Below are 16,954 nucleotides of genomic sequence, written 5' to 3'. Positions count from 1 at the left end.
TATTTCACTGTATTAATTTTATTTTTGTGTTGATTTTTTACAGTATCAAATAATTTAATGCCTTTTTTCTGTGAAATAGATGAAATTACTATTTGAAAACTAATAATTCAAGTCTTTTATAAGAAGCTGCCTGGTGGATCTAGTCACTTAGTTTTGTTGCTAATCCATCAAAAACGTCTTTTCTGGGAAACTTGGATTGCAAATCGGCAGAAATTGATGCCTACAGTGCAAACTAGAAAACTAGAGTGGGCGTCAGGGATTCAGGGGAAGGAAAATGGATGCAAAAATGATTTTTCCAGTATGGCTTCGAAACATCCGTTGAAATTATGCATAACATCGTATTACAGACAATTTTTCACGGATATTAAAATAAAAATAATAAGACTAATACCAGTTTTAAATTGTTTTTAATTTTATAATTTTTAATCTTAATGTCCGCGTAAAGCTTCTATAATACAATGCAATAAATAACTATACCCTGCTCTCCCCCCCCCCCCCCCCTCCCATTTCTCCAGTGTTAAATTGTGCCTGTTATAGCTTGTACTTATTTAAAGGGAGGAAGGGATGGGGGTAAAAATAGATTAATTTAATTGCAATTGTCCTGCACCTCCCTGAACGTGTCCGCATTCATAGAATTGCAAGCAACAATACGATACGCTCAGAACAACCTCGCCTTTCTTACAGTCTTATTAATTATTCAATTTTATGAATATGGTACATTAATTTTAGGGGGGGAAAAATTGTTTACAAAAAATGTACAATTTCTTAAATCTATGCAATCAGGGGAAATAATTTTCATATAATAATAATTTTCTGTAGCTTTTTGCTTTGACAACATTTGGTGAAATTACTAAACAGCAATTACACCATACACACAAACAAACAGAAACCAAGACTAGAATTGCGCAAGTTAACAATAATTCCTGGTAAGCGTCGGAAGTAGAACATTAATTAGTAAGTCTAAATAAAATACACACATTTTTAGAAATAATTATAGAGATGCTTCGCCGAATATATTGGACCTTCTTGTTATAGGAATTACAATTCTAAAAGTCAAACGATTAGAAGAATTATATCATTCAAAAAGTTGTATTACAAAGTTAGAAAATCAGCACGTTTTAAATGGAAATACGGACTTTCTGGTAACTATTATAGAGTTGCTACGCTTTCCAAATCGTACAAAAATGTTACAGAAATCATCATACAAAGTTTGAAATCGATAGGACAATTCTAACAATTCAACAAAAAAAATCCATCCGTCACGAACGAACCAATTTCGCTTTGAAAATTACATCCATTTACTGATTATGACTTGACATGAAAAATATATATTCAAAGAATGGGGTGAAATAGATACAAGGAAATAAGTTAAAAATACCCTCAAATAATAGTTAGAATACAGACAAAAACAAACATTTATATATAATAAAAATATAGAGAGAAAGGTTGAGAGGGGAAATACACATTTAAACCCTGGATCTAATATAAAATTCTACTCTTTTTATTATCATGATACGACCGTCCAAATACCAATGTATAAAGTAATCTACACTTTCTAGATATTACATTTAGGATAATAAATACATACTATCTCTCCGAGTCAGACCCATATCAAAATTTGACATAAAATGGGGAATTTTCTCATAATACATATAATATATTTATCTTCCCCCTTGTTAAACCGGGTGAAGCAGTTTTGGAAATACCAATAAAATATTTTATTGACATTTTTAGATACTGGATACTGGTTGTTGTATGTATACCTATTCTTTGTAAACTTGGTAAAAAATGATAATCAATTATTCAAAATTAGAAAATATTTTTCTTAGTATTTTGAAAGCTAATTTTCCATAAGCGTCATTAACAACGCCAATTCATCAGGCACAGTTGAGTATTTTTTTGTTAGAAACAAATAGTCTGATCCATCTGAACCCCTTGACAATAATACATCACACCTCTTAAAGATTTTATTAATCTCCCATATACACTTCTCTCGATTTCAGTTCAAGGAGAATGTCGAAATTTTCGGGTGCGGGTCGCTCAATCCCCTACCAGACCCTGTACACGTATAATCCAGACAACTACCTGGCTCAAATGGTGGGGACCTTTTTTCTTTTTTCCGCCTATTTTAGCGACTTGGCTGTGTTTATATTTCCGACGCTATTGCCTGATATTCAATACCCAATTAAAGTTTGCACAGGGTCCCCACCCTGTGGGTTAGAGTTACATATAGCTCGTGCCCATCTATTCTTTAACTTTTTCTCTTCCAACTGTTATCATATTTTCCATGTATGTTTATTATTAGAAACAAATCTGACGACTTCTTTTTAACCGAAATGCTTGATAATGTATTTGATGCGCTATTGTGTACACACAAACATGTTTTGTAAAATTGCTTTTATTTACTTTAATCATATCATATCCCTTAATTCCTGGCTGCAAACAAATCCAGCACAAACTAATTAGTTAATGTCATTTCATTGTCAAATATCACAATATACAAAATTTATTAATTATAATGAAATAATTTAGAATATCAATTTTTAATTTTTAATATAATTTTTCTGCGGTTATATTTAAATATATTTTTATTTACTGTTTAAAAATAATTTTATTGATTTTTTGGAGGAATTACCAAAATATCTTTAAAAAACCTCGCCATGTTTACGACTGAAAACCTAATAATCAAGAGGTCTTTCTGTACAGTGTACATATATCAAAGTTTTATCAGTTTTGCTAGGTAACACCAGGCTATTTTTCACTGACCAGGTTTTATTTAATTTGGTAATATAACTTGTACATTTTTCTACAAAACTTTCAAAAGTATTTTTTTCATTTCCTTTTATGGCCGTCTTTACCCGTCTTTTATCTGAGATATGTAAGATACAAGAATGATAGCATTCATGAAAGTAAAGCTATTAGATTACTTAAATAAAACAACATATCATAGATGCCGTAATTTATATAAATGTTTCTGATTAGAATATTTTTATCATCTACATTTTAAAGGTGTACTGGTTAAAACTGTTGCATAGGTCACAACCATAAAATTAGATAAATAAATTTCTGATCAGGCACACGAACGTACTGTTATCAAGAATAGATTTGCTTATACAAAAAAAACTATGTATAAAGAATTCCAACTTGTATATTACACAAAATTCCCTTCACACTTTTAGTTTAGATTATTTGTAATAAGGATTTATTTGGAAAGAAGGAAAGTAGGGTGGTTTTTGGATTTAAAGGGTAGTAATAAGCAGGGATCTAAAGGGATAAGACAATTGCCATATAATGTACATCCCCAATCATAATACATAAGATTAGAATTAGTTGTTGAAACGTTTAACACTCAACTGAATAAGCCAACCAATCAAAATTCTCTTGAGTCCCTAAAATTGTTAATTCAACGAATAAGATAACGGTATTATAAACTTTGGGGACTAGTGTAATAAACAGCCCACTGTCCCCTTTCTCGCCAAGGAACAAGTAATTTGTTATCAGATTAACATAAAGATTAAAAAGTATGTCTGTCCGGGTGAAGCTTAAAATTTCGCTTAAAACTGGATCGATTGGGCTTTGCTTTTAATAGATATAGGGGAAGGCAAATGAAAAAAGTATTAATGAAGGAAAAAGGATGCATCAGAAAGAAAATCAAAAGAGAGATGGGTAGGGAGTTGAATATAATTATAAATATATAATGGTTTAAAAGTAAAAGAGAGAGAAAGATAGATGTTGAGAAATAAGAGAGAGAGAGAGGAGAGGAAAGAGAAAGAGGGAAGAGAGAGAGAGCGGGGGAGAGAGGAAGAGAAAAGAGAGAGAAATAGATAGATATAAAGAAAGGATTTGAGATTAATATAAGTGTAGATGGTCTAAAAGTGAAAGAATTTAACAACTTCCTATCCAACAATTTAACAAAGGACAACTTTCACATCGAGGAATTCAGTCAAAATTTTGGACACATTCCAATATTTCTTTTTTGGACAATCAATATACTTCCCAACATTCTTATTTCTTTGTTTCAAATTTTGTGCAATATTAGGTAATACCATGTTGAAATTATTTTGACTTTTGAATTTTTTGTTGCTTTTATGAAAATTTTTATTTCACTAAAACCTTTTGTAAATGACAGCAAATTCCAAAAACTGCAAACTCCCCCAGAGCTAATGCTCCAAAAGCTACGTTTTTTTTATATTAATAAGTGGAATAAGAGGAGGGAGAATAAATGGGAGTTTACTTCCAAAATAATGGATTTTATCAAATTTGTGCCCAAGAGGTGGTTTAAATATCATCCAAATATAATCTATTTTGTGTAGAATTCTAACAATATTTAATCTTTTTCACAAGCCTCTAGTTTTCTAATCTTTTATCAATCTAAGGAGAAAAATATGAAATTATAATAAATCATTTATTTCATTAGATATTAAATATGTCTTCACTGATTTAGGTTTATATCCTCAATTTTAGAATATCTATTAATACTATATGGTTTATCCCCTTATCTCTAGGTATGGGCTTTGCTCCAAGAAAGGAGATGAATGGAGTATCTCCGAATTTTTTTCAGGAGGTTTCATTTTTGTCTGGGGAAAGGAAGGGAGTGTACCATTCCTTTACTAAATAGCTTAACACGATGATTAGACTAGAAAGCATAATTAGTAAAAGCCATTGGTGAAAAATTGCTCCCTTATATGGGATAGGTCTTTAAAGGCTGACCGTTAGCATCTAGCGGACTTATTACACTTTACTATTATATATACTAGCGGCTACGCCCCTAGAGGCCTCTAGTGGCACTTTAAATGTTTTCTTTATATTTAAAATATGTCTATATTGCGTTTGACGTTTATGTTTGCATTGAACTCTCTTTTCTAAAATCGAGAACGTAAAAAACATTTTGATTTTTTGTGATTTCTCTTGGGAGGGTGGTGGTACCCTCCCCCAAAATAGTTTAAAACCTTTCCAGGACATATGAGAATCTACCCTGTTAAGGAGAACCCGATCGGTTCAGCGGTTAGCGAGATCCTTTGGTACAGACACACAGACAAAGAAACAGACAAACATCCTGTTATAAGGATATACATGTTTCAGGTTCCAAGCCTGTCCAGATATCAAGGGAACAGAGAGCGCTGTCAGGATGGGGACATGTACAGCCAGGTACCAGTTTTAATTAGAGATTTGAACAAAGTTTTAGATGAATGTAAGATGAATTTGTTATTTACAATATCCAAACAATAACTTTCTTTAGAATATACAAGAAGGAAACCAATCTTGTTATTTGTCCTGTAAGAATTCACTTAAATCTTAATTATAATAAGAATTTGCTTGTTTTTCGCCAGGAACAAACCGGCTCTAAAACGTGAAGAAAACCCATGCCTTCCACGTGTTTTTTTTAATAGAAATTATTTATACAAACTTTCTACAGATATTTTCCCAAATGAAATTATAAAAAGGCAGAACTAAAAAAATATGACATTTTTTACAATGTGAGAAATGAAGATTTTCAATTTCAACTCTCTTTTTATCCCTGCACAAGGAAAGAAATGAAGGAAATAACCTTCACAGAGAGAAGATAAATATTACCATTACTTTCATATTTTGCTATCTCTAATTCTATCTTAATTGGCCTTTTAACGATATAAAAGAAAAGTCATGAAAAAAGTATTTTTCTTTTCTAATATGTGTGTAAACTACTTTAACTTTTAAGGTATTAAGATATTAAATCATAAACCCGTACTTTATATTAAAAGAAAATGTGTCATTTTTATTTAATTTAGAATTTAAAGTTAAATTTTTCATCTGAATGTATGTAGTTACAGTGTCCCGGATTAGAAATTGTGTTAAAATTTTGCTTCATGGTTCTCCCAGGAAAGGGCTTGAGGAGTAGAATTAGAACTTTTGTTCGTTTCAAAATATCTCGTTCTTAGAATGAGAAAATCTCAAAAAACCTCTACAAATTGGACAATTCTCAATAAACTCCTGATTCTACTCCTCAAGGCCTTTCCTGGGAGCACCATGAAGCCTTAGTTCTAATGCAATGAATTTTTGACCTCCTTAAGGGGGGCCTCAAAATTTCAAAGTGCTTGCACCGTTGCAATTTTTGCATTACAGAAAAAATATTTTGCGAGGGCCATTTTCTTTGCATAAATCAACCAATTTTTGGCTGGGGGCCATAACTTTAACAATTTTTTTCTAATCCGGGACACTGTAGTAGTCATATATAGAAAATATTCTAGAATGGCGTTGACACATTTAATTACAACTTGCTCAAAACTATTGAATTTTTTTTCAGAAATGAATTAATATTTCATATTTAAGGCTTAAGCATGGCTGTATAATACACAAAAACTTATTAATGTCACTCATACTTCCCATGAGCTATTGACATTTGCTATTGGGTTCAAGGGGTTTTAGGCTATTTTTTTGCACCCCACCATATTGTTATAATTATTAATCCCTGATTCCTGATTATATCCCTGTCTTCTGCTGTTTGAATAATGTTTCACTTTTTTCATAATTTTCCGCCATTTTTTTCTGCAGGAGGCAAATTGGCTCAATTTATTTTAACTAGGTCCCATTCAAGTAAATATCATTGCAAAATTACAGAATTAAACAGTGAGATACACAAAAATAGAAAATGATAAAGAGTTTTGTAGAAGAAAAAGAGAGAGAAACAGATGGACGTGAGAGAGAAAAAAAGAAAGAAAAAGAGAAAGAAGTAATGGTAAAATTGTATTCTTGACCATATGTTTGGTTTCTCTCTCTCTTAAATATAACAAAATAAAAACGTTTTTTGAGTGTTGACATTTTAACAATAAAACCTAAATAAAATCAATAAAATCAAAATGAAGCTTCTATAAAAATCATGTATTTTTTAGATAGGGTTAGAAAGCAACACACATACATATAAAAAGTAAAAACATTATTTTTAATTTCAATGGTTGAACCCACTTTTATAATGAGTGTGAAATAATTTTATTTCGAGGATTTGATTTTTAACATTAGATATTCAGTTTTATGGCAAGCAAATTTGAAATTAACATATTTGCCAGAAAAAAAGTGTGTTGAAAAGAATTTGAGTGTGTGTGTGTGTGTATGGGTGCGTGTGTGTGTATGTACATATGTGTATGAGTTCTGTGCCAGCTCAGTGCCATTTTCCACATTTTAATGTACGAATCTTCTACAATTTGAAGCCATTAAAAACATACTTTCCACCTGTTCTCACTCCCTTTATCTTTACCAATCTTGCCTTTCTCTTCCTCTGCTACTTTAAATGCGAGTCAACTTTTCAAATTCAAATTGGTCTGACCTATTTTATTGGATTTATGGAGAGCATTTGACTCACTCAGTCACAATCTACTGAATCGATTCTTTGATTAAGCACTTCTACAAACTAATTCAAGATTTATTAGTTTTGAATGGTAAACTTTGGATATAAGTGAACTTAATCCTGGCCGCCTACAGTCCTCCAAGCCCGAGGCTTATCCTGCCTTTTCTAACAAATAATAGACATAACATTAATAGACTGGTACACTGTATTTTATCATTTCCACGTATGAGCTGCCATTAAATAAGTAAACATCAGCAGAGCAGCAATATGATTTGATAATTCGCATCTACAGCCACCAAAACTCTACCGAAGCAGCCTATCTTAGCTTGTCTAAGGTTTAAAATTGATTTCTTGTGAATTGGTTGTGCTACAATATTATTTATATTTTTAGTTGGCGTGAAGGAAGTACAGATTATTTTGTAGCCCGTCTCTCAAGCTCACAGTCTGCATCTAGGTAATTTTCTTACTATGAACGTCTAACATATTTCTATTAAAACATTGTTTTCTAACTTTCATTATTTATAAATTCATATGAGGTTGTTTAGTAATATAGCGACAAGGATGTCTAAGCTTTTTTCGAAGGAAGGGGGTGGTGTACACAAAATATAGAATCAAAGGCATTGAACAATTTTTTAAAGGATTACTAATGGTTGTTGGTGAGTGGGGGGGGGGGGGGTGGGTAAAACAACTTTAACACCCAACTCCTTTCCTTGGACGTTTCTGATTAGCGAAGATCATCTATATTAGTACCTGTCTGTCAATCTGTTTTTTCCTTTTTTCTGTTTTTTTTCTAACCTTTAACTTCCATCCCTTAACTATTTAGCAAAAACATAAACCAACCACCTACTTATTATAACTACACCCTATATTTTGTAGTAAATGTGTAAAAAGCCTATGAATTTAAATAGTGAAAATTTAGAAATCCTTTCTGAATATTGTAATTTCCGCTTGCAAAATTTGAAAACCAACTTTTTCCCTTTCAATTCTCTCCACCACCCTCATAATTTTATTTTTCCCTGATATTTTTGTTTCACGCACTCGCACAACCAGGGATCGGAAGCCGCGCGTAAGCCGCGTGTAAGCCTCAGTGAAATCGTCATTTTATCACTATAAAATTTAGCTGGATGTATAAAACTGTCTCTTTAGTAGACAATCCTTCTTTCTAAAATTTCTTTTTCTGCTCACAAGCAGGTTTAAAACTGAGGCTTATGCGCGGCTGAGGCGCGGCTTCCGAACCCTGCGCAGAACCACTAAAATAAAATACTAAAAAATTGCTATTTATACAACCGACCGTTACCTATAAATCTTATATAGCAGCTATGCTGTAAACAACCGTTTAAAAGAAAAGTTGTATACTATATATTTTGTTTTAATAAAAAAAAAGAAATAAAATTGACAGAAAAATATCCGCCTGTATTTGAAAGAAAATTGTATAGCTACAATACAAATATTTATTTCAAATGATACGCCTACTATTGGTTTTTATTTTACTTTTCATAACAGGTACTATTTACCTATTTTGATATTATTATTACAATATTATTTTTAAACACGTAGCTTTTCTATGAACTATGTCAGATGTTAAGCTTAGATATGAAATAAATGTCTGCGCTGATTAAAAAACTTTTAATATTGCTATTACTGACAACCAAAGCTTCTCTATAAGCCGTACGTATACTATAAGTCAAGCACTACACACTTTTTGACGCAATGCAAACCAGCTCCACATCGATATGGAGTCGGAGCCGTAGCCGACAACTCATATTTTCTCCAACAACACAAAACCACCCCCTCACACGAAAAACGAAGGCTACTGATAAAGAGTCAGATTAAATGGGATTTTTGAATAGTTAATTGATATATTTTTATTATAATAGTTATAGCATAACTCCATAATTACAAATTTGACCATCCTTATTTCTTGAACTCAAAGAAGATCTTCTTTGCTTGAACTTCGCTTTTCTGATGTTTTCATCCTCGTTATTTGTTTAGGGAGCTGGAGACAAATTTTAGATGCTTCGTATACAAGGAAATTCAAGTTTATTTAAATATCAAATTTAACAATAAAGTAAAATATTAGGTATGGTAGCTGATATATATATATACATGGTTGATCTTTAGAATTCCTGGACTATCATTTTTCAGAGTAAGTAAAGTAAAGATTGTTTTCACGCTTTATTAAGCCATAAAAAAAAACTAAGCTAACATCAGAATTATACCTAAAAATACTCTACATAGAAAATTAAGAATTTCACACAAAAAATATTAAACTAAAATGTATTTAAAAAGTTTACGGTTTAATATTTTATATTCTGGTTTGTAAATTGTATACAATAAATGATCCAATTTCCCATATTTGACAGGGTGTGGTCTCCCTTTAAATACACACAACGTATAACATACACCCCCACCCACACAATGCATTTCATTAGGTAATGTCACAATATTCTAAGTATGGCTTAAAAATAGCATAATCAATAATACATGGATAATCAAAATTAAGAAGCTAACAAAACATATATTGCTTTAAAATATTCATGTGTATGTTTAATTATCTCAACACAGTTTTTGGAAGATGTTGGTTTGAATCCTGGCATCTTGAGAAGTATGGTAGGAGCAGGCGAAATGCTTTGGCTGGCCTATAAACAGGACAAGCTGTTCATCAAAAGTAACCATCATCATATATTCGGGATGATCTTTAACCTGCATGCATCTTGATCATTAATTGCTAATATTCCATTAAAAATATTTTTGCAAGACCAATATATTTCATGTATTGTTTTGAGCAACTCCTGTGTTACTAATTCTAGTAACACAAAGGAAGATTCAAAGGGGAAGAAAAGATTAAAAGTATGAAAAACAAGCACGATTTTAACAATAAGAAGCGAAACAAATAAAAAAGAATAGTAAAGTGCAACTCTGCAGTAATAGTTTTCAATTTTTAAAATTGAAACATGGAATGATCGTAGAACGTACAGTGGATTATGCACATACTAAGTCTTTTAAACATATTTTTTCATTCGCTGGCCTTATAGATCTTTGAATTTTTATTCTTGATTGGGTGGTTCAAACTAGCAGTGCCCAAATTTTTAACCCATTAAATGGCTATATTATTATTTTATTGGTACAGTATAGTATCTACTTGTGGATATACTCTACCAAGAAATAGAGTAGTTTCGTTACTAACTAGGGGAATTTAGCCTTTTTATTAATTTAAATAAAATTTAAACCAGTTTTGTGTTATGAATTTAAATTTAATGTTAGTGTAAAATTGTCTGTAATATGATGCTATACATCATTTTTCAGTATGGCATAGAACCGGTCCTAATTCATCGGATATTAATCGGTTTCGAAGCCATACTGAAAATAATATGCAAATTACTTTTACTGAGAAGAAAATAAAAAAAATCTAAATTTCATATCATGCTTTGGTTGCAGGCTTAATCAATAAGATTAATGAGATTATAAGAATTAAATTTAAAGAAATTTTTTAGTTTTAAAATCCATCAACAAACAAAGATGTTATAGTCATTTAACGACCACTTACATTTGACATTCGATTGATAAAAAAGATTGTAAATATTTTTTTCATTCTTTTTTTACAACATTTTCTATGCTAAAAGAAACTATCAACATTATACAAAAAGCTAACATTTAACATTAACATTTTTATTACACATTGAGAGGGTGAAAATAATCAGGGTGGAAGGGGAACAATATTGGTTTAATTAATTTATAACACTTGCTTACCCCATAATTTATCATCTTACAAAGGATGAATTTATAGCTACAGCACTTATGTGGGCTGGGTGGTGGGGAGATTTTAATCATCCAATATTAATTCCGTAAATCCCTGAACTAGAAAGGGTATTGTAATGGTTGGTAATACATTAACCTTTTTCCTTACTTTCACTTGCCATTTCCATTAATTAACTATTTATATGCTTCACCTTTAAAATAAAGCACAGAACAAATTGCTTGGCTGTTTTTTTTTATAGACTTAATGCTGCGCCACTTGCATATTTTTTGTCCAATTTATCCGTATAAGATGGGAAAAATGTGTGTAAGAAGGAAGTAATAGTGGCTTGAATAAGCCGTCTCAACAAGCCACACTTAGGTAGGCGCCCTAGAGGCTAAGGCTGAGTTTGTGGCAAGGTAGCAACTGCTACGGCTAGTTGAAAAATAGGCAGTTGGAAGACGGTGTTTTTCCTAAAAAACAGCGACGGAAAAGTTATATCAAGGAAAGAACAACAAAAGATATTTTGAACTTAAAAAAACTAAAACTGGATTGGCATGACAGAGTGTTTATACTGGATATGAGTTGGCAATGTCGGCAGCAGGAGAATGTAATCTTTATTCAGCTACAGAGGGACAAACTACCTTCAATCTAAAAAGAGGTAAGCGTTTCTATCTTTTACATGAATATATAATAATGCACACAGAGGCGCAATGACGCTTAAGGATTAATAGCTACCCTCCTAATTTGACATCTTTATCTCAAATGTAAATCTAAAGTGATCTAAAGGGATATGACAATGGCCGATAAATTTATGAACATCTCCAATGATGATACACAAAATCAGTGATCAGAAGCGATAAGACAGTGACCCATAAATTTATGTATATACATCCCCAATGATGATACTCAAAGTTTCCTTTTCAGAAGATTAAATATATTGATTGAAACGTTTAAACACCCATCATAATGATCCAATCAATCAAAATTCATTAAAGTTGTTAAGCCAACGGATAAGAAGAATAAGAAGACGTTATTAGAAAACTTTACATTTTTCTATAAGAAAAAATTAAGATTATCAAGTTATTTGCACCATTGTTCCCATTTTCAAGCTTTCAAGATGTGAAGAAAAAAAACTTAAAAGGAATAAATTATAGAAAACATGTCTGTTAATTACGGTATGTAAATTTATACTTGTGAATGTTGAACATAAGTTCAGGCTAGGCATAAAACTAGAATGTCACTGCAGTAACATTCTCATAAGCAAGGCTTCTCTACAAGTATGTTCTGTCTGTTGGTTTTTAGGTTAGTTGCATAGAATGACTGTTTAGTGACAGGTTCTTACATTTAAAAAAAAAAAGAAAATTGCTTATCCTATTAAGTAGTAAGATTTTTTTCTAAAGCTTAATATCTCTATAGCTACAAAACCGAATTGGTTCTCTATTTTATGTAAGGTTATGTGATGGTTTTAAGCTATTTAATTTTCAGAATTAAGTCTTGGGGTGGTTTTAAGCTATTTTTATAGTCCCTCCCTGCCCATCATAGTCCCTAAATGCTAGTTGCGTTGTCGCTAGTAAAATATATAGGAACCATGTCTTCAAAAATAGCAGTTCTTTTTTCCATAAAACATGCTGTTATCGTGTTAATGCTGTGCTTCTAATGAACATGATTGTTCTTGTTAATCTTTATGTACATAAATGTTTAACCTTTTCCTATATTCAAACTCTTTTTATAACTTTTAATTAAATGTCACCGTCTGACCTTTTATGTATTTATTTAAATAATGCAAGAAAATTTTTATAGTATGCTTTGATAAATTAATTTAACTTTCTAACATTTCCGCCTATAGTCTTTAGGGTCCTATGTTTTCGTTATTAACATAAGCTAATTTAGATCTTTTAACACCTTCTCAAGATTATAAATGGATATATTATAACTTGGATCTTACACCAGATTTTCATGTTCTCTAAATAAGTGAAACTCGCAGCAAGATATAATAACGATAAACCCCATCCATCCCCTTTACTCCATCCCATCCCTTCCTACTTAATGAACGAACTGGCCAATAAACGAGTCCCATGTTAGCAAGCTAAATTGAATATAATTTTTCCCCTGTCATAATATCCATGTATATTCTAAGCAGACAGGCATTGTTCTACTTTATTTTTTAGGATTATTTGTTACCAAAGATTTACATATATTTCTAAAAATGTTCAATATTTGAAATGAAATAAAATATTTAAACGTTATTTTCAGTGCAGTCATGTAAAACGTATAACCAAGATATATAATATATATTTCTATATTAGCCTTTTCCATTTTTCTGTTTTATCCTAATAAATGTATAGTTACTAAAATATGAGCTTTATATCAATCTGACTTTTCATTTTCTTTAAATTTTTACATTGGCCTCATTAAATTTTTTTTATTTTTCAAATGGAGTCTTTTTTTCATTTTTATATACTTTTACAAATGGCTAATGATAGGCGATACACCGACAAACCTTCTACTACGACAAACGTCCTAAACCTCAAATGCGACAAACCTTCTAATGTGACAAACGTCCTAATGCGACGAACCTCCTAATGCGACATCTCCTAAGTAAAACGTCCTAAAATTTTTCAAAAATGATAAAATATAAAAAAATCTTCCAAAATTTTAGGATAAAATCTACCACTGTTAGAAATGTATTAAAAATGGCGATAATACACTCGGAACTCATTCAATGTTGAATTTTATTTCTTGAATAACTTTGTACACAGGGAGAAATTTAAAAATCCGTTCGACAGTTTTCCCAAAGTCTGTGTTGGCTATCAAACAGCATGGTTTCGAACCCGATACATCCTTGCAATACAAAATTCGACCTTTATTTTTTTTTTTAAATTTTTAACAAAAATTTTCAATTAATTTCAAACATTTTTACCCAAATTTTGGAAGATTTAATTTTTAAAAAAACTTTTAGGAGGTTTTACTTTAGAGATGTCGCATTAGGAGGTTTGTCGTTTAGGACGTTTGTCGGTGTACCGCAATACACAGACTAATTCAATGATAGGCCAGTGTGACGTTATAAAAAGATTCTTAAGACCTCAAAAAAAGTAATTTCTCTGATTGTCCGCCACAAAATAAAACAAATTTAAGAATTTAGCAAATCTCTGACCAGCCATTTGAAGGAATTTTGAAACAGTCTAATATATATATAATATTATGTATCAAGTATGTTAAACAGAGTGTATATTTGGCATACAGCTCTTAGCACCAATTTTACCGCAATCATATTTTCAAGGTTCATACAACTCACTCACTTTACTTCTGTGCTGTATCAACAATATTTTACAAAGATATACTTCTTCTTTTATAACTAGCGGATTCGCCCCCTAGAAGCCTCTAGGGGTACTTAAGGTGTTAGGGGGACACGTCACCTCCTGTCCCCTTTTTCAATTTGCGTTTCAAAAAGGAGGAAAAATAATATTTTTTGGTGGGGGTATTTCTTTATACTTATTGGGAGGGGGCTATAGCACTTACACATCCAGCAAATTTACAGTTGATGTATTTTTGGCAAAATGTTTTCTTACTTTTTCTCATGCCATAAATACATCCAACACTGGCATTTACACATCCATACTTTTTCAATTATATGTCATAAATACATCCAACACTGGCATTTACACATCCATACTTTTTCGATAATATGTCATAAATACATCCAACACTGGCAAATACACATCTAGATTAATTTATATGAATATTTATTTACAATTAATTATATTTTGTACAGTATGTATAGGTCTTAAACTTTTTACCCTATTTTAGTTACTCTCCCCTATTTACTTCCCTTGTTCTCAAGATGCTCCCTACAAAACATCAATACATTACCGTAGGTGGTCAAATTATTGCTATATAATATTATAATTTAGATATTTATTGTTAGTTCATTGTTTTATTATGGCAGAGCCAGAGGCTATTTTTTTGTGACTGATCGATGAAGAACCTCAAATTATTAGGTAAAAGTTTACTACATTTTTATGTTTAATATATATTTGTAAATATATAAATATGTAAAATGTATATATCAAAACAGTTGGGGGTTATAAACAATTACATTAGATCTTGTTATCGATTTAAAATATATAATATTGGGATTAAAATAATTGTAATTTACGTTTTGTATTTTAATTAATATATACATTATATATGTATATATCAAAACAGTTGGGGGTTATAAACAATTACATTAGATCTTGTTATTTATTTGTAAAATATATATTATTCATTTGCAAATTGTAAATTGCGTTTTGTTTTTTTGTATTCCAACTGTGCATATAATGAGTGAAAGGAGATTACATCTACCTAGCCCTGCTGAATCCAGGGACAAGGGAAGGCTATTCTGGCAAACAATGCTTTAGAACTGATTTCTTAGATTTCCAGTTTAAACTTGATGATGAGATAAAGCAACTTTAAGCAGAATTTGATAAGAAACTCAAGCATTATTTTAATACTTTTTGCTCTGTTTACTAAAAGCCATGCTAAAAGGATTGTCAGAGTTTGTCTGCACATTCAGTTTAAAGATGTATGAGCAGACTTAAAGCTTTTTTTACAAATTTTAGGTATTTTATCTAAATCATAAACTACTCGTAAATTACATGTTAAATAGTGAATAAATTTATTAAAAATTCTAAAGAGTGGATAGCTGTAATACTTTTAAAAATATTTAAGATTGTTTAAATATTTATCTCATTTACAAATTTAAATTCAAAAAAGGTTTTTACGACACCTAGCAATAAAATTCTGAACTACATAGCTATGTATTTTCACAATCATACATTTTATGATATTTGTTGTAGTTTAATTTTGACTTTCTTGGCAACTTCTTGTATCTAATGGCTAAACACGTTGGAGGAAAGTGGCGAATTAGGGAAGTAAAATAAAAAAGCTTCCCTGAAATCATGATTTATTAAGTACTGCAATAATTAAACCTAAAAACTACTAATCTTCTCTAAATATTACAACTTACAAACTTTTTCAATCATTTAAAATATGGGTAATTTCCCCCAAAGTGCCTTGTAGAGCACAGAGCCCCACCATTTCCCTACCATTAATGTAAAGCAAATTGAAAACGATCAAAGGGGAACTACTCCTTTTGGTATAGCAAAGGTAACCAAAAAAAAATTAAAAAGGAGGGGAACAGTGCTTGATAGGCAACTTTGTGGTAAAGCCCCAATATATGCTTTTTTCTGCTTATTTTAGATTAAGTCTTATATCTTCAAATAGAATTTAGTATTTTATATTTTAGGGTTATTTTTTTCAAAGAGAAGCTTTTCTATAATTAGGATTGGTCAGTCCATAGGCATGTTAGAATTGTCCAATCATTTTAAAACTTTGCAGGTGATTCCTGTAGAAGGTATGATTTAGCAAGCGTAGCAACTCCATAATCGTTACCAGAGTGTCCGTATGTCCATTTTAAACATGGACAAATTTTTATGTGATTCCTGTGACAACAAAGTATATTATTATAAGCGAAGCAACTCTATAATCATGTCCCAGAAATGTAAGTATGTCCATAAACATTATCCTTTATCAAGCAGTTTTTACTTACAATTTTGCTTCGACTCTTATACATTTATATTCTGATTATTCAGTTATGACATTCTACAAGTGTTAATGTCCATTTGTCCTACTGTTTCAGAGCTTTGTTCTCATAGATGGTGTCATCCTTGTTTAATAAGTAATGAACAATTAATTTAATTTTAAGCTTTATGCATAAGTTAGATTATTTTCTAATTATTTTCAATTTTTCTGTAAAGATCCAATTCGTTAGGGTTGAATTTGTCCAATTTCTTTTTTTTATAGATTTATATAGTGAGATATTTATTAGTTATTGAATCATTTTGAAACTTTTG

General features: G+C 30.8%; 1 protein-coding gene across 1 annotated transcript in view; it reads left to right on the top strand.

Moving 5' to 3' along the window:
- Positions 1–16,954, top strand: part of LOC145318194 (uncharacterized) — a 62,225-nt gene that overhangs the window by 30,463 nt on the left and 14,808 nt on the right. The window contains exons 7-10 of the mRNA XM_080159536.1: positions 5,083–5,148; positions 7,713–7,775; positions 9,314–9,350; positions 11,622–11,718. Coding sequence (XP_080015662.1) covers positions 5,083–5,148; positions 7,713–7,775; positions 9,314–9,350; positions 11,622–11,718 — 263 coding nt within the window. The remainder of the gene's footprint in view (positions 1–5,082; positions 5,149–7,712; positions 7,776–9,313; positions 9,351–11,621; positions 11,719–16,954) is intronic.

This window comes from Acartia tonsa, chromosome 4 (assembly GCF_053477335.1).
Source record: "Acartia tonsa isolate MP-2025a chromosome 4, ASM5347733v1, whole genome shotgun sequence".
NCBI lineage: Eukaryota > Metazoa > Arthropoda > Copepoda > Calanoida > Acartiidae > Acartia > Acartia tonsa.
Note: the sequence above shows the minus strand (reverse complement) of the source record. Positions and strands in the feature narration are given on the sequence as shown.